The sequence below is a fragment of the Acomys russatus genome, chromosome 13 (genome assembly GCF_903995435.1).
Source record: "Acomys russatus chromosome 13, mAcoRus1.1, whole genome shotgun sequence".
NCBI lineage: Eukaryota > Metazoa > Chordata > Mammalia > Rodentia > Muridae > Acomys > Acomys russatus.
In genome coordinates this window covers 45944928-45960711 of record NC_067149.1, presented here as the reverse complement: position 1 = coordinate 45960711, position 15784 = coordinate 45944928, and the positions used below count along the sequence as shown (strand labels likewise).

Sequence of the window (15784 nt, the reverse complement as noted above, 5' to 3'; positions counted from 1 at the left end):
TATGCTTCCCTTGACAGTCCTTTCTGAATGATCAGATTATGCGAGTGCAAACATGAGTTGTGTGTGCACGCGTGAGCGCACACACACACATTGAGATTGTGCTTCCTGCTGGTTATTCATAATAGAGGCACCTTCTAGCTCAGTGCTCCTGCTGTCAGATAATTCCTCTAATTACTTTGACCTTTCTATGGCTATTGCTTTCTATTCTCTCTCTCTCTCTCTCTCTCTCTCTCTCTCTCTCTCTCTCTCTCTCTCTCCCTCTCTCTCTCTCTCTCTCTCTCTCTCTCTCTCTCTCCTTTCTTTCCCTTAGGCAATCCTCCTCCTCAACTCTAGGCTTGTGTCACTAACCCAGATATTCAAATCTTCTCAAAATGTTTTAGCATCAAACATGGTGCCTTCTAAATATAAAAATCCTCAGAGCTGCCTCCACTAGGTCCTGGTTAGGAACTTAGTGTCCGAAGAGGAAGTTCTCCAAGCCATTGTGATGCAAGTTTGAGTTTGAAGCCCTAAAAATAGGACCAGCTGAATCTCCACAGTGTTTCTAGGATGCTGCTGGATTTGAACCAGTCTGATGCTAGCTCCCAGGAATTACAGGGATGTGGGTCTTCCCCGCAGAAGGATGCATTTCCCTTCAAGTGTGAAGTACAAGTCTAGAGGACCCAAGAGGAGCAGTGAAGACTCCTCTGTGTAACAATGAGTGGAACACCCGGAGCTGGGTTCATTTTAAACATTCAAATAGCTATATAGAAGTTTCTAGAGAAAAGAAACTAAACCAAAACTCAGGCTTCCATGTTGTTTTCTTAGGAAATAACTCTTTAAAACCAAAGCCTCTCCATGTACTCCCAGAATTCCCAAGCAGAGAAGAAGAAGAAGAAGAAGAAGAAGAAGAAGAAGAAGAAGAAGAAGAAGAAGAAGAAGAAGAAGAAGAAGAAGAAGAAGAAAAGCGAAGGAAGAAATCTAGGGTCAAATCACATCTCCACTGTTTTTTTTTTTTTTATCGTTTTCACATGTGAGATTTTCTCACCTTTGAACCAAATAGCTGCCTAACACAGAGAATCTGTTACCTAAATGGTGTGCCAGAGGGTTATAAACAATAATGAAGAGAATTAGCGTCTTGCAAAGATGTCATCAGCTTGCTCACTTATTCATTCATCCATAAGTTTCACTTCATTCATTTTACTAATATTAGATGAATTCTTGCAGTTCAGTAATTCAATTTAACATATTTATTGAACATGTCTTATGTTCCTAGAAGCAGGGATGACATTGGTTTGGGGACAGAGAAGAGTAAGACCTGCTTTCCAGGAACTCATAACATCAGGCATGCAGTATTTACAAAACAGTATGCCTCCCTGATAGAATGGCAGGGTTGTGCATCAAATAGACCACTCTGGGGGGGCATGGAAATTTTGGTCCTGAGGCTGAACAAGGAACCGGAGAACAGATGCCATATCTTGGGAAAGCATCCATTAGCAGCTTTGGATGTTGGTGTAAACTGTTTTAGTTTCTTAGCAAGCCCAAGAAAACAGTGGGACACCATGAGTGTTCTCACTCGTTGTGTCTGATGGCTGTAGGATACGGTTTCAGGCATTATCTCACACCATACACCTGCTAGCAGCCCTTCCAACTGTGAGTCAGCTGTTCCCAGACGAGGATATCACTCCTCCCCTCTTCCCCCCCCCATACCCTCCCCCACAAGGTCAGGACACCAGCCCATCTGCTTCTGGAGGCTGACTGAGTGCATGCCGTTTGGTTTGCTGGCTTGCCTGCTCTTAGGCTCTGTTGCCTTCCCCCCACCTGAATGAGCCTCTTACTGTTTCCAATTCCTAGGGAATTTTCAACAACAAAAAAAAATGGGTTGGTGCACCAAGACTGGGGCAGGATTCAATTTGCTTCTTACTCTGTGACCCGTGTGGTGGACATTCATGTTCCAGGCTGCATGGGTCATCAGGAGCTATTGCCCCCAAGGACATTTACTCACACTAGAGACACTGAGTGGAAAGGATAGTGGCTTTTATGACTTGCACCTGCCCTTGATGGGAAGTGTGGAACTCTCTTGGTACCTGTGGCAACCATCTAATCTCTAGATCCACAGAGCTTGTGGTGAGAAGGAGAGGGTACAGGTGATGTGAAAATCAGCTTGGGTCAGAGAAGCCTCAAGAAGTTCATGGTGGAGGTATTGCCCCACCCCACCCCTTCCCCCTGAGGAAGGGTTAGTGGTGGATTTAAAGGTACAAGGCGGGCCCTTTCACTGAGTTAGATGCTACCTTCAGGAGGCTCTATGGTGTTTTCCTTTTAGTATTCCCTTTGCTCGGCCTTGGTTAAATAGTATTTGTTTCAGCAAAGGAAGATCCAAAATTAGTTCCACGTCCGGGGTCCTAAATGCTGCTGACTTTGGGCGCGAAGAACCAGGACGCCCCCTGCCTTCTTCAGGGAAGCCACATGGCTCCTGCTCTTACAGGAGAAGACCTGCCCTGTTTGCATCTCCAGATAAGGGTGACAGCAAGCTGGGTCCGTTTTTGGTGAGGCTTTATTATTCCTTTCTGCTAAGTAGCTCTAGTTCCCAGGTTGGAGATAAGGATCCCATCCATGCAGCATCACCGTGCTTGAGACAGCGCCATTGTGCACTCTCCACCCAGTCTGCCCACCTGGAAAGTAGGTGGCCTAGAAGAAGAGAGCAGAACGGAGGGTGCTTTCTTTTCAGACTATAGAATCTCCCTCAGATGGCTGTCTTCTCAGGCATGGTAGGATAAGACACACCCTGCCTCCAAGAAATGCCCTTGATCTCCATCTGTTCCCAACTCCTCTATCTGTCTTGAACCTCTAAAAAGAACTATCCCGTGGCCAAGGAAGAGACCAAAGCAGGATGGGATGTGGAAACCCCAAGTTTCCTCTTTATGGCCCTGGCTTTCTGTGGACCCACAGTCTTGAGATCTCTAGTTCAAGCCACTGCAGTCCTTGAGGAAGCTAAGCTTCCTTGTCTGTGTGACCCAGAGGAAGAGACCCCCCCCCAGACTGATTAAGAACCCAAGGGAACCTCTAAGGCAAAAGGGCTGTGGGGGCGGGGGGACTGTTTTGGAGGAAGGAAGCTAGAGGAGGCCACTAGCCCTGCCTCTGCCTCACTGTCTGCCAGGCCCTGGAGGCAGCCCTGCTCTGCGAGGCCCAGCTGCAGAGAGCATGTGAACACCGGCTGAAGCCTCTGCTCCCACCCGTCCCACAGGATAAGTAAAGGCACACAGATCCAGCAGACCAGACTGCCTTCTTCCCTGTGGTGTTGATATAGACCAAGCCAAAAAGTTATTAGATGGGGGCTGGAGAGATGGCTCAGAGGTTAAGAACACTGACTGTCCTTCCAGAGGTCCTGAGTTCAATTCCCAGCAACCACATGGTGGCGCATAACCATCTATAATGTGATCTGATGCCCTCTTCTGGCCTGAAGGTGTACATGCAGGCAGTGTACATGCAGGCAGAGCACCGTATACATAATAAACAAACAAATAAATGAATCTTATTTTAAAAAGTTATTAGAATAAGTTGGTAGCACAGAAGCTGGGTATGGGCTCTGGGGGGGTGTGGCCCACTGCCAAACAGCGCCCAGAGTCCTGTCTGTTTGCCTATTTTCTGGTGAGAGTCTATCATTCACACCAGCTTTTCCTGTGCTCCCTTAAACACGATAAGCCCGTAGAGCAGTGGCTCTCCCTAATGCTGCAACCCTTTACCACAGTTCCTCATGTTGTGGTGATCCCCAGCCATAAAATTATTTTCCTTGCTAGTTCATAACTGTAACTTCCCTCCTGTTATGAATCATAATGTGAATCTCTGTGTTTTCACAGGGTCTTAGGTGACCCCTGTGAAGGGGGTCATTCAACCCCTCAAAGAGGTCGTGACCCACAGGTTCAGAACCACTGACTTAGAGGAAAAGAACGAGCTCCGCTCTGACCCACGTTAACAAGCAATTGAAGGGGGGAAAGCCACAAAGATGCTCATCGCCTAAGGCCCTCCCCTGGCGAGTGCCTAGCACCCCCAGCTGGGGTGCCTTCCCACCCAGTTCTTTTACTACAGCCTCAGGTCCAATGCAGCGCCCACATCCTGCACATCCCACAGCAAGCACTTGGTGAATCGATGAGGATGCCAAGTGAGCAGGCAAAAGGCTCCCCTCCATGTAACAGGGGCATGTACAGGCCCTGGCATGGCAAAGCCGCAGGGCTGGGTACACAGCTCCCTTGCCGTTCTCTCCCTCATCCCTGGCTTTGCTTTGCTTTCCTCTTCTTGGCATGAAGACATACTGAACTTCTAGTTCCGCCGGTCTGGTTTCCTTTGCGCTCTTGGCTCAGAAGATTCCTCCTGGTCAAGGGAGGGCCCTGGGAACAGAATCCACATAAAGACTGACTGCCCCCTTACCACCCACCCCCCCCCCACCCCCACCTCTGCTACCCAGTGCCACTTTGCTGGGTATTCCGTTCTTTCCTTCACTCCTACTCTGTGACCAGGAAGGCTCCACAACTGTGTACATGGTTCTAACAGTGGCTGAGTCCTTGGTGGGAAGCAAGCAAGCAAACCTACTGCTACTACAGGGTCATTTGGCCCCTGGACTCCCTTTGTGCTCCATAGCTCCCCCTGCTGTCCGTGACCACAGTGTGCACAGTCCACACAGCTGTCTGGTAATTGGCCCTTGCTTCCACAGCCTCGTCCAGCTGTCTTCTCTACTTCCCTCCTACAACTGCATCTACTACCCTGTCCTTATCACTGATATATATAGCGTCCCCAGCTAGCAGGAGCTTTCTGTTTGCAGTACAAAGCCTAGCAGGTCTTAGGTTTACCAACTCAGACATTTCCTGAGTCCCTGTCGAATGCACTGCTCATGGCACGTGGCATACAGCAGTGACCTAAACAAACCAAAGCCACCTGGGCTCCCGAAACCGCAGTACGGCTCGTAAGGCAATGGATACCCAAGGCGACAACGAAAGGAACCCGCACGGTCATAAAGCGAGAAACGCTACGGGAAAATAGAGCAAGGCATGGAGGAACGGGCATGCTCAACAAATGATTCAACTGAGCCGCACTGCGGTGTGGCCATAAGTGGAGAGCTCTTCCTCAGTGACACCAGTGGGCCACAGCCTCAGTCTCCACACAGTGTTTCCAATGTATAAAACAGTATGCCATTTGGAGCAGCAGCGGGGCTCTGAGGGCTTTGCCATCTTCAGTCCTGTCCCGCAGAGAACAGCGCACCATCTAAAACTCAACCGAGGAACGGAGGGAGAAGTCAGACAGAGGCAGCAGTCCTCAAATTATGGCGCTCCTTGGGAAGACTGCCTGCGATGACAGTGACTACAGTCACAGTGCGGGTGTACAAACTACCCTGAGCTTCTAGGCTTGGAGACAAGACCCGGGAATGTACTTTTGTTGGTTGTCCTGGTTGTCCCAGCATTGGCCACCTCAGGGCCCGATGTCATGGAGATGCAGAGTCATGCCTTCTAATGTGACTCATTGCCACCAGTTAGACTGTGATACAGGACAAGGACCCACAAGCCCTGCCACGTATCCCATGTCCAGTCAATCTGTAGTGTCTGAGTGACAGGGTCAACCCAGAGCTCCATGGTGACATGGAGTGTTGCGTTTCTAAACAAGCACCTGCTTGTCCTGTGCCCTGGCTTCGCACCCCCCCCCCACCGCCCCTGCCAGAAGTCTAGAGAAGGTCCGGCAGTCAGTTCAAGGTGCAGTAGGGAGAGGGTGGGAGTCACTGGACAGGAAGTCCTGAGAAGATACAGCAAGCTGTCCACAGCCCAGAGGGGCCAGTTCTGGCTCCCGTTTCCTCCAGTTCCTGCAGGGGCCTGTGACTTGCCACAGAGTGTCTCCACCAGTCCTCCAGTTACAGGCTAACTACCTCTTCTGTCTAGCCTGTGGCATCAGGGACAAGGCCCTTCTCTGACGCCTAAGGCAGGGAAAGTACTGTCTTCCCTGGCCCGTTCGCTTGTGAAGCCCTGAGGTCAAGCTCTCTGCTGCCCAGACTCCATCTAATGTCATGTAAGCTGCAGTCTCCAGCCCATCAGTGACGATGGCCCTTTTCACAATCCAGGGTCAGCCCGCCTCAGGGTACATCTTAAGATTTAATGGCCACAAAAGGCCAAATGAGCTAAGCCCATTCCATGATGGGGGGAAAAATGGTCTGTGAGGTAATCCACCTTCCCAAAGCACTGGGGAACTGTTTCTTTTCCAGAAAATAACCCAGCAGGAAGAGTTTAGGCAAGATCCCCTCCCCATACCCCGAGACCCTGCATGGCTCCTAACAGCTCAGGTCAAGGTAGTAGGGAGGAGTTTTGAGTAGAGATGAAGCCAAAGATAGGGGCAGCTCCTGATCCACTTAACAAAAGCCAAGTTCAGCCCCCTTGCCTCCTGTGGCTCTGTTCACACTCCTCCTCACTACCTGCCTGTCTTTGCCCTCCCCTTTGCTGGCTCTGTCCTAACTCTCCTTCATCTTTCCAGATGCAAGATGCTATGGGCTATGAGTTGCCCTGGGTGTATTTTGTCAGTCTGGTCATCTTTGGATCCTTTTTCGTTCTAAATCTGGTTCTCGGTGTTTTGAGCGGGTAAGCTGACCATTCCTGTGTCCTCTTTACAAGGCAGCCGAGCAAGGTCCCAGGTTCCACTGCATTCAATGGCGCAATCCTCAGAGACGGGACCCTAACAGGCCCAGGAAAACGGGGGGAAAACACAATTCTCTATACAAGCACAGATTCTGACTGTTGGCTGCACAGGCGGTTTAAGCCTGAGTTGCACCTTGAGGATCCCGGGTCCCACGCTGCTCAACTCAGCGTTGGGGAGCCAGGGGCTGGCGCTTGGCCGTGCTCGGTTGCTGTGTGTGCCTGACTAACCATAATTCCGTTCTTCCAGGTCAATGATGCCGTAGGAAGGGACTGGCCCTGGATCTATTTTGTTACACTAATCATCATAGGGTCATTTTTTGTACTTAACTTGGTTCTCGGTGTTCTTAGCGGGTAAGCAGGACCAAGGAAACGGTCTTGATTTTTTGTTTTTTGTTTTTTCCATTCATCTTTATTTTATTCTCTCTGCTATTTCTGGCACTATTCTGCTTCCGGCTCTGATGAACCTGGGGTAAAGGGTCACTCAGGAGCCTTGAAGTGAAGGTCTTTGGCCTGACTGTGAAGAGGGTTAAGCCATAGGTATGGGTGGCAGACCCTGAAGAAGAGATACCCGCTCCCACCCCCTATCCCACCACACACACTAAGACCAGATGTCACAAGCCAGCTGTCATCTGCAGGCAAATAATGTGGGCCTCAAATCACGTGTATTAAGTAAACAGGCCAGCGAAGGCAGAGTTTGGTTAAATACTGGTAGGATTGGGAAGACAGCTCAGTGGCAGAGCACTAGCCCAGCATGTATACTCCCTGTGTTCCATCCCAGCATTGTCAAAAAACAAAGACGACCAAAACTCTGCGGCCTGTGTGTATGTGTGCATATGTGTACATGCACATATGTGTCCAAACAAATACAGGCTAAAAGTCTAATTATTATTTCAAGGCCAAACAGTCCATCTTTCATGTTTAAAGCCACAGGTTATTATGAGATTATAGATGAGGCATCACTTATTTTTCTTTAAATCTATCTAGACGGCCACAAGCATAGGCCTACCTGTTTCCTCCCTTGCTCAGATGCAATCTGAAGTGGAGGAGCAGCTCATGGCTGGGGCATCGAGACCCCAAGGATGGCTATTTTGCATAGCTCATGCCAGCCATGCCAAGACCTGACACCTAAATGTTCCTGGTGACCCTCTGGCCCTCTAATTGGGGAATCGCCTACTGACTCTGTTATAGGGAGGTGGGAGATCTGTTTCTGCCCTGCTTGGACAGGCCAGCTGATGTCATAGTCTTCCCAGGTACCTAGGGACTTCCTGCTGAGGGCAGCTCAGGAACAGGGAAGGAGGCACGCACTGTCTGCTGTCCGTGCAGCCTGGGTAGCGCTCTCGCTCCCTCCCACTGTGGCCAGGGCATGGGCTTCAGTCTGGAAAGGGGTGAAGAAAAGAGCCTATTCCTTCTTTATCCACCCCCCCCCATGGTCCTGGGTGGCATCTTGCCTTTTGCCGGGATGAGACCACATAGGAGAGCAGGGTGAAGGGGACGTGGAATAATCTATAAGTTCCGAGTTAGCTGCCTGGAGGTTGCCCGGGGTCCCTTTTTGTCTCCCAGCACAAGAAAATGGCTCTTTGTTTATACATGAATCTCACAGATAGCATTGGAAGAAAATCAAACTCATTATCTCATTCCGAGACAGAAATCTGGCCATTCTAGCTCTGTGTTCGCTTGATGCGTGACATCTGGTGACCTTGTCCTTTTAAACCTTCATTTTCTGTGTCAAAAAAAAAAAAAAATGAAGAGACCAACAACTCACAGGTGGCTGCCACTGTAGGATGGACAGGAATGTCCGTGTAGAATGCTCAGCACAAGGGCTGGCGTACAGCCAGTGCTCCCCAGCACGCGGAAACCGTACTGAGCACCCCAACTTTTAAACATGAGTAACAGGAGCTAAGAGATGTCACTTTTCTGTAATCAGCAGACCTGGGCCTGGAGTCTTAGTTTGGCTCCTGTTTGCTTCTCACTGCCCACTAGATCTACATTGAAAGAGCTTGGTTGTAGTATCACCCAGAGCTCTAAAGCCAAAAACCAATCAATCAGCCCAATTTGAATTCTGTTTGCTTCCCTCAGATGTCAGGAACCAAATCTGAGCATGCACAGTTTCTCTAGGAATCTACCAATGAAGGAATGAGTACCAGACTCCAGCCACTGCCACCCCCACTTCCCAGAGGCACAGCCAACCTGCTGGTGCCAAATCAGGGAAACCAAAGGGGTAGCTGCTGATACTGATGGAAAGGTCATCTTGAAATCACCCTCTGTCTTGCATAGATCAAATGAGGATGAGCTATGCGTACATTTTAGTGACGTGGGGCAGGAATATAGAGGCTCTTTAGCCTCTGCACCCGTGAACCAGAATTCAGTCTGTTCTGGAACCTTCTAGCACCCAACCATTCTCAAAGTTATAATGTGTTTCTGGCAGCACCAAAAACAGCCATGGAGCCATTGCCTGGCCAGGCAGGAGTCTGTTAGCAGTCATCTGCCCCTTCTGGCTTTTTGTCAAGGGCCAGTTATTCTGAATGCATTGCCTCCAACCTGTGTGGTGACACACAAACCTGGAAACAAGCTCCTGCTGGTTGATCACACTGGTGGTGGTTTGAAGTTGGCACCCTGATTAATCAGGACAGCAGCGTAACAGTTAACCATAAGTATTGGGGGTGGGGAGAGTCACACTCATTCATCAGGTAGACCTCAATTAGACCAACCTTCCAGAATATTCAGAAAGTCTGAGGTCCCACGAAATGCACTCTCCGTAGGGTAGCTGAGCTGTCTCCCCCATGTTGTGTCAAGGGCTGTGCTCTGCACATCTCACGTGTTGGCTTATTTATTCTTCATGATGGCTCCCTGAACTGGATGCTACTCACGTTTCTATTTCACAGAAGAATGAGGTTAGAGGAGAAAGCTGCATCCATTCTAATGCAAAAACTTAGAGGATGGAGAGCTGGACCAGAACACCATCAATGCACAGCCCCTTCCTGTAACTTTCATGGTACACCTGCCCTAGCCCATTACAGGAGGAAGTGGGGGGGCGGGGCTAAGGATCAGACACTACAAAGGTGGAAGGATGTAGGAGAGATGTAACAGAAGCAATCTATATGCTTCTGTAGGGAACAGAAAATGTCCAAGGAAAAGTTGGGAAATGCTGCCTGGCTGGCCCAGAGGGACCAGTTGCTCAGTGGGAGGACTGGAAACTGCAGACCCTAATGGGTGCTAAGAGCAGAGGTAGCTCAGCTGGAGCTGTGACATAGTCTGTGACTGAAGGGTTGGGGTGTGAACCCTATATCCATCAATTAAGAATAATATGCTTTCACAGCTCAGTGAAATAGCCTGTCCTCATAAGGGCTGAAGTATGCCCGGTGTGTTCTGCTCAGAGTATGCATGCCATCTTAAAATATTGCTATTGTAAAGGGAGAAATTCTGAGATTTTGGTTACCTGAGGGTACAAACCCTTCTTTCTGATGAGGCTGCATAGGATACACAGTGTGAAGAACTTACAGCTCTTGGACTCTTTTCAAAAAAAAAAAAAAAAATTCTTCCGTGTTAGGTATTGATTCCCACATCCACCCTATGCAAGGCACGGGTCTGGCATCAGTGCAGCTAACAGCTGGGTCAGAATTACTTTCTCCTCCAGAAACCCCAGTCTCCAGCCCACTAGAGTCGAAACAATGACTGTGAGACTTTGGAAACTGCATTGGAAGCTGTGGGTGGAGGAGCAGAAGTCGGGATTCTGAAACTTGGACCTTTGGCTGTATCTGCACCCAGAATCTCTTATAGGAGACAGGCATATCTCTTGCCTTAAAAAGCAGAGGCCCTGATGGGTGGGAGAGTGGCGGCTTGAAAGTGTACCTGAACCATGATGGATGCACTGTTAAAACAGAACATCCTGACGGAGAAGGAGGCCAGCACATGCGATGGCGGGAGCGGGAGAGGGGGCCACACTGAGGTCCAGATGGAGAAGGAGGCCAGCACACGCGATGGCGCAGGAGAGGGGGCCACACTGAGGTCTAGACAGAGGAGGCCAGCACATGCGATGGCAGGAGTGGGAGAGGGGGCCACACTGAGATCTAGACAGAGGAGGCCAGCACACGGGATGGCGGGAGAGGGAGAGGGGGCCACACTGAGGTCTAGACAGAGGAGGCCAGCACATGCGATGGCAAGAGCAGGAGAGGGGGCCACACTGACTTGATTCTCCTCATTCAATGGTGTGTTCTGCCAGGTCACACTGGACAATGCGTCGGTGAACACTGGGCCGCCACTTTAAAGTGCAGGGGTAGATGCCTGCTAATGAGGATCTGGTCTCCTTTGGCAACTGATTAACACAGCCCTGTGCACGTTGCCGCACACAACTTAGTAACTCTCACCCGCTCGTTAGCATTAGACGTGTGGCCACCAGCGCTGGAACCCATGCCTGAGTGAGCTTAATCTAAGACATGTCGATAGAGCTATACGTGGGGCCATTTAAACAGTGAAATCTCTAATAAACAGCCCCAAAATACAACAACAACAACAAAGGTACTAGATAGACTGACCGTGAATGAAGACGAGAACTGAGTGAGAGCGCCTCACCTCGTCTGACGTCAGCAAGAAACATATGACTCGTTCTTGGTTTTGTTTTTGGTTTTGGGGGTTTTGTTTTGTTTGGGGGGGCTTTGGTTTTTTGGTTTTTGCCATTACATGCATATCCATACATGAAGGTCAAACTGCTATGAGTATTGATTTGGGGGTTGCAAATGAGCTTTAGCAAACGCAGAAATAGCAGAGATATTATTTGTATACTCAGTGTTGGTTTTCAAATGGCCTAGGATCACATGGTCAGAAGTAATTAGTCCCACCCCACATCCTGTCGTGTGCTTTCCATAAGGGAGCACCGACAGCCCCTCCTCCCTTATTTTATCTTGGCCATTGCTAGTAACAGAAGCACTCCTGCCTTGTAGCAAACCCTGCAGTAGTGACTGAGTGTTTTCCTGGCTCTGGTCCCTGTCAGGCTGGCTTTTCATTAGCTCAGTTTCCAGAACAGGCACAGGTCGGACATCCAGGAAAGGAAGGAGAACCAGGCACTGTCACCCAGTGGATCACCACTATGTGCAGCCTGGAGTCCCACCCAGCCACAATGTGGCTGCATCCCTGCCCACGGTGCTGTCAAAGCCCCATGTTGTCTCGCTGGCCAGACCACATCTCCTGCCCTTCTGCCAACAGCATGTCCTTCCTCTAGAGGAGCATACGTAGACAAGCCCATAGAAGCTTGCAGGTGTCCTCTTCCCCGCAGATCTGGAGGTGTGGACAGCGAACACCCTCCTAACTACCTCCTGACTACGGCTGAATCCTAGGCCTGTTCTCCCAGCCATGTAAGAAGGATGGTGGGCGTCTTCTAACCAGAGATTGAACTCTGAGGAAACATCCAGAAGAGCTAAAGGACTCTCTTAGCAACTTTATCCCTTTGAAACTCACTCAAACCTACTCCAGGGGAAAGGGGCAAAGAAGTATGTGGGTGTAGGCAGAGAGATTGCAGGAGAGGAGCCTCGGGTGCATTTTTTTATTTGCATAGGGAGAGAGGTGCACTATGAATCTATTGTCTTCAGAGAGTTAGGTCATGGAGGGAGAGGCTTCACCAAGGTAAGAAGGCAAGGAAGAAGGGGCTGGCATCTTTCCATGTCCACCCCAACAACAAAAGCAGGACAAGCAAAGCACAAGCCAGTTCCTAGCTCCACTGTGGTCTGTCAATCCAGCGCCTCTTCCCTGGTATCCAGGTTCCTGGGAAGGAAATAAAAGTACCCGCTGCTTGGCAGGAAGCCCACAAAATGGCAAGTTCAATCCGATTATAATTGGATTCAATCAGATTTGAGAAGAAAATTCCATCCAAAGCAGAGCATCATTTAGGAGGTAGTTGAAGACAACTCATTAACTCCAGAGCCCCAATTCTCCCGATTCAAACATCCCCTAGGCTTCTCCCAGCTCTCAACCCCATTTCACCACAACAGCGGCTGCTGAAGCCTGGGCTCTGCCAACTACCACAGGCAAAATGCAAACACTGGGCAGGTGATATGTGCCAACAGAGCCTCCCATATATGACATTGGGCTTACCTGAGCCTTTTGTCCCCCGGGGGTTCCTTGGTGATATGATTTCCTCCAAGATGCCTTTCTTCTACAGTATGGAGAGTCTGTTTTCAAAGCCTGTTGTCCTAAATCGGGCTATTGCTGAGAACAGACACAGGAGCCATGGCCCAGGAATTATTCAAGACACCAGAGAGGTCACATGCACACCCCACCCCACCCACCACCAATGGCCCCATTTTCAATGTTCAGGGATACACACTTAAACCTGCTGTAGCAGCTGAGAACTAGTTTTTCTCTTGCTGCCTCTTCTCCAAGCCCGATCCTTTCAGAATTCAGTTAGAGAAAAGAAGGACCACATCACCATCACGCACAAGCGAGAAGAGAGCTTCCTATAGGGTTCCTTCTGGCCCCAAGTCCCTGCAAACTACAGTGTCTGCTGATGATTGCTTTAAACTGCTACCTTAACTTTCAGGCCAGATTCATTTTACATACTTTTTTTTTTTCCTATCCTGAGTAGATTGCTTTAACCCAAAAGGCAGGCCCCAGGGCATTTTCTTGTGTTTGGAATCTTTATGGATATCCCTGTGGGTTGAACTCCCTCCAGGCATGCTAAGGACCATAGAGGGGGTGGAAGCCATGACAACAGAGAGTGAGGAGATGAAATCTACTAAGCCCCTAGACAATGGGCAATATTGGTGAATATTTACCATCCTTCTGTGGGGGAAATGCCCTTATCCATCGCATTGGCTAGTTTTTATGGTGTAAATATTTTAAACTTGGCTGTTATCAAACTATCATGGAGACATCACTAAAACCAGAGGCAGGGTGGGGCTGGGATTCTTGTCTCTGAGGCCCAGTACCAGTAAGTGGGCCCTGTCATCACTGGGTCCTAATAATCCATGTCATTTGAAGATGCTTTGTCATCTCTTTTAAAAGGTGTCACCTAGTCGTGCGTGACACATGTTTCCTGGTTGTAGAGGCCTGTTAGAGTGCCTGTTTGGAAGGGGTCTCCCACTCTTTGGAGGTTGCTGTAATTCGCAGGCAATGCCTATTATGACTAGAAAGTAAATGGGGATCCCTCATTCCCCTTAGATTTTCCTGGCCTGTATCAAGAGCATGCTCTCTACGCTCCCCTCTCTTGTGGGAGTGACGACAGAACTGGGTGGTGGAGATAGCTGTCTGTGGAAAGAGGGTGATTTGGATAGGGTTCTTCTCCACACGACGCAATTAACGGCTGTCTTGTCTCCCCTCCTCTCCACCTCTCCTTCCTCCCGGTTGATCATCCTTCTGCGCTGCCCTGCCCCACTCCCCCCTCTCTCTCTCTCACATCAGAGAGTTTTCCAAAGAGAGGGAGAAAGCCAAAGCCCGAGGGGATTTCCAGAAGCTTCGAGAAAAGCAACAGCTAGAAGAAGATCTCAAAGGCTACCTGGACTGGATCACCCAGGCGGAGGACATTGACCCGGAGAACGAGGACGAGGGCATGGACGAAGACAAGCCCCGAAACAGTGAGCAGCCATCTCCCCTCTCTTTGCCTGGGGTCTGGGATGGGAAGAGCGGTGAGCCAGTAGATGTTTCCCACCCACCGGCCTTTCTCTCTAGCCCATGGTCAGTGATTCTGGGGAGCGTTCTTCTCAACGATTACTGTCATTCACTGCCCATAGGAATTTAGTCAGGTGGGAAGTCACTCCCGCTAGTATGGGAAAACCTTATATTCCATTTAGGAGCTTTGACCTGAAAACACCATTGAGTTTGTCCTATGGTGAGTGAGACATGCCTCTCCTGTGGGCTCTTACGGCAGGGTCAGATGGCCTGTTCCTGTTCCTTGGGAGCAGTTTCCACCTAGCCAGCTGCTTGGAGAGATGTGTGCCTGAGCAGAATTCTCTCTGCGCAGGCAGAGGCCTCCCTGGTTCCTCCCCTGATCTCCCCCCCCCCCCCCCGCCCCTGACCCCAGATTTCTCCAGAAGAATAGAATCTGCTTTTCTCACTGAGTCAGTAAGTTATAGTCAAGGGCCTGAGGAAATGCTTCTGGGAGGGAACATTGGAGAAAATGCAGAGGAATTAGACAAAGACACAGAGCCACCTCATTTCCTCTGGTTTTTCTCCTGGCAGATGGCCGGGAAGCCTACCGCTGGGATAAAAATGGTAACAACACGTGACTGTAAATATTTGATACAAATCCTGGAAAGTCAAACCTTAATCTGATTGACCCAGTAGCTTTCAGAGTGGGATCCTGGACCAGTGGTGGCAGCTGATACTTAGTAGAAATGCAAAGTCTTGGGCTCCTGCCCAACCCCCTGACTTAGGAGTCCTAGAGTGAGTTAACCAAAGACTGCGATGCATGGGGCATCTTAGAACCTTTGGGTTAGCACTAACTGCTCTGCATGTTTCCTGGGGCCTTGATCTGTGTGGATCTAATAGTCTTCCTCTACTTCTGTGCTCCGCACTTGTCTTGCATTTGAAGAGTTGCATTTCTGTCCTTTCAAGCAGCATGATTATAAAAAGCAAATTTTCTTAAACACTGGGCATCTAGAGCTCAGAGTCATGCAGGTGAGGGTAGCAAAACAGACCCTGCCTCTGAGCAGAGGGACTCAGGAAGAGCTTCTGCCAGCATTAGGAGAATAGATGGAGGAAGAAGACAGCCGGAGGTGCTAACAGAGTCGGCTCTTTTGCTCTAAAGACTGGTGCAATAAATCTATCAACTACCCCCTTCCCATAACTCTGCTCAAGGTACAAAGACAAAATTAAAACACATAAACAGGAAGGGACTGGGAAAGATGTAATTTAATAACCCAAGGAAGCCTTCATGCTCCACTGAGTAGTTTTGCAAGCTGGAAGATGAAGCCATTGCTGGAGTATTACAATGAGCAATGACACCACTGAGGGTTTTTTTTTTTTTTTTTGGAAAGCTGCATGTTGGCTTCTGTTAAGTTATTGATGGGACTGAAGGGTAGTGGATTACTTTGTGCCATTGAGTGGGACAGGAAAAAAGTGAGTTGGCCTGGGAGTCACAGAGGGGTTTGCAGAGGGATTGATGTCTTGGCTCAGGATTCACGGCAATAAACGTTTTGTTGGTGTGTGTCGTG

At 49.4% G+C, this 15784-nt stretch overlaps 1 protein-coding gene across 38 annotated transcripts in view; it reads left to right on the top strand.

Moving 5' to 3' along the window:
* Positions 1-15784, top strand: part of Cacna1c (calcium voltage-gated channel subunit alpha1 C) — a 638839-nt gene that overhangs the window by 483779 nt on the left and 139276 nt on the right. For 23 of the 38 annotated variants that reach the window (XM_051155212.1, XM_051155213.1, XM_051155211.1 and 20 more), the window contains 2 exons: positions 6484-6587; positions 14034-14206. In XM_051155212.1, coding sequence (XP_051011169.1) covers positions 6484-6587; positions 14034-14206 — 277 coding nt within the window. Of the gene's footprint in view, positions 1-6483; positions 6588-6891; positions 6996-14033; positions 14207-15784 lie in introns of all 38 variants that reach the window. The other 15 variants (XM_051155214.1, XM_051155178.1, XM_051155194.1 and 12 more) reach the window with 1 other exon arrangement.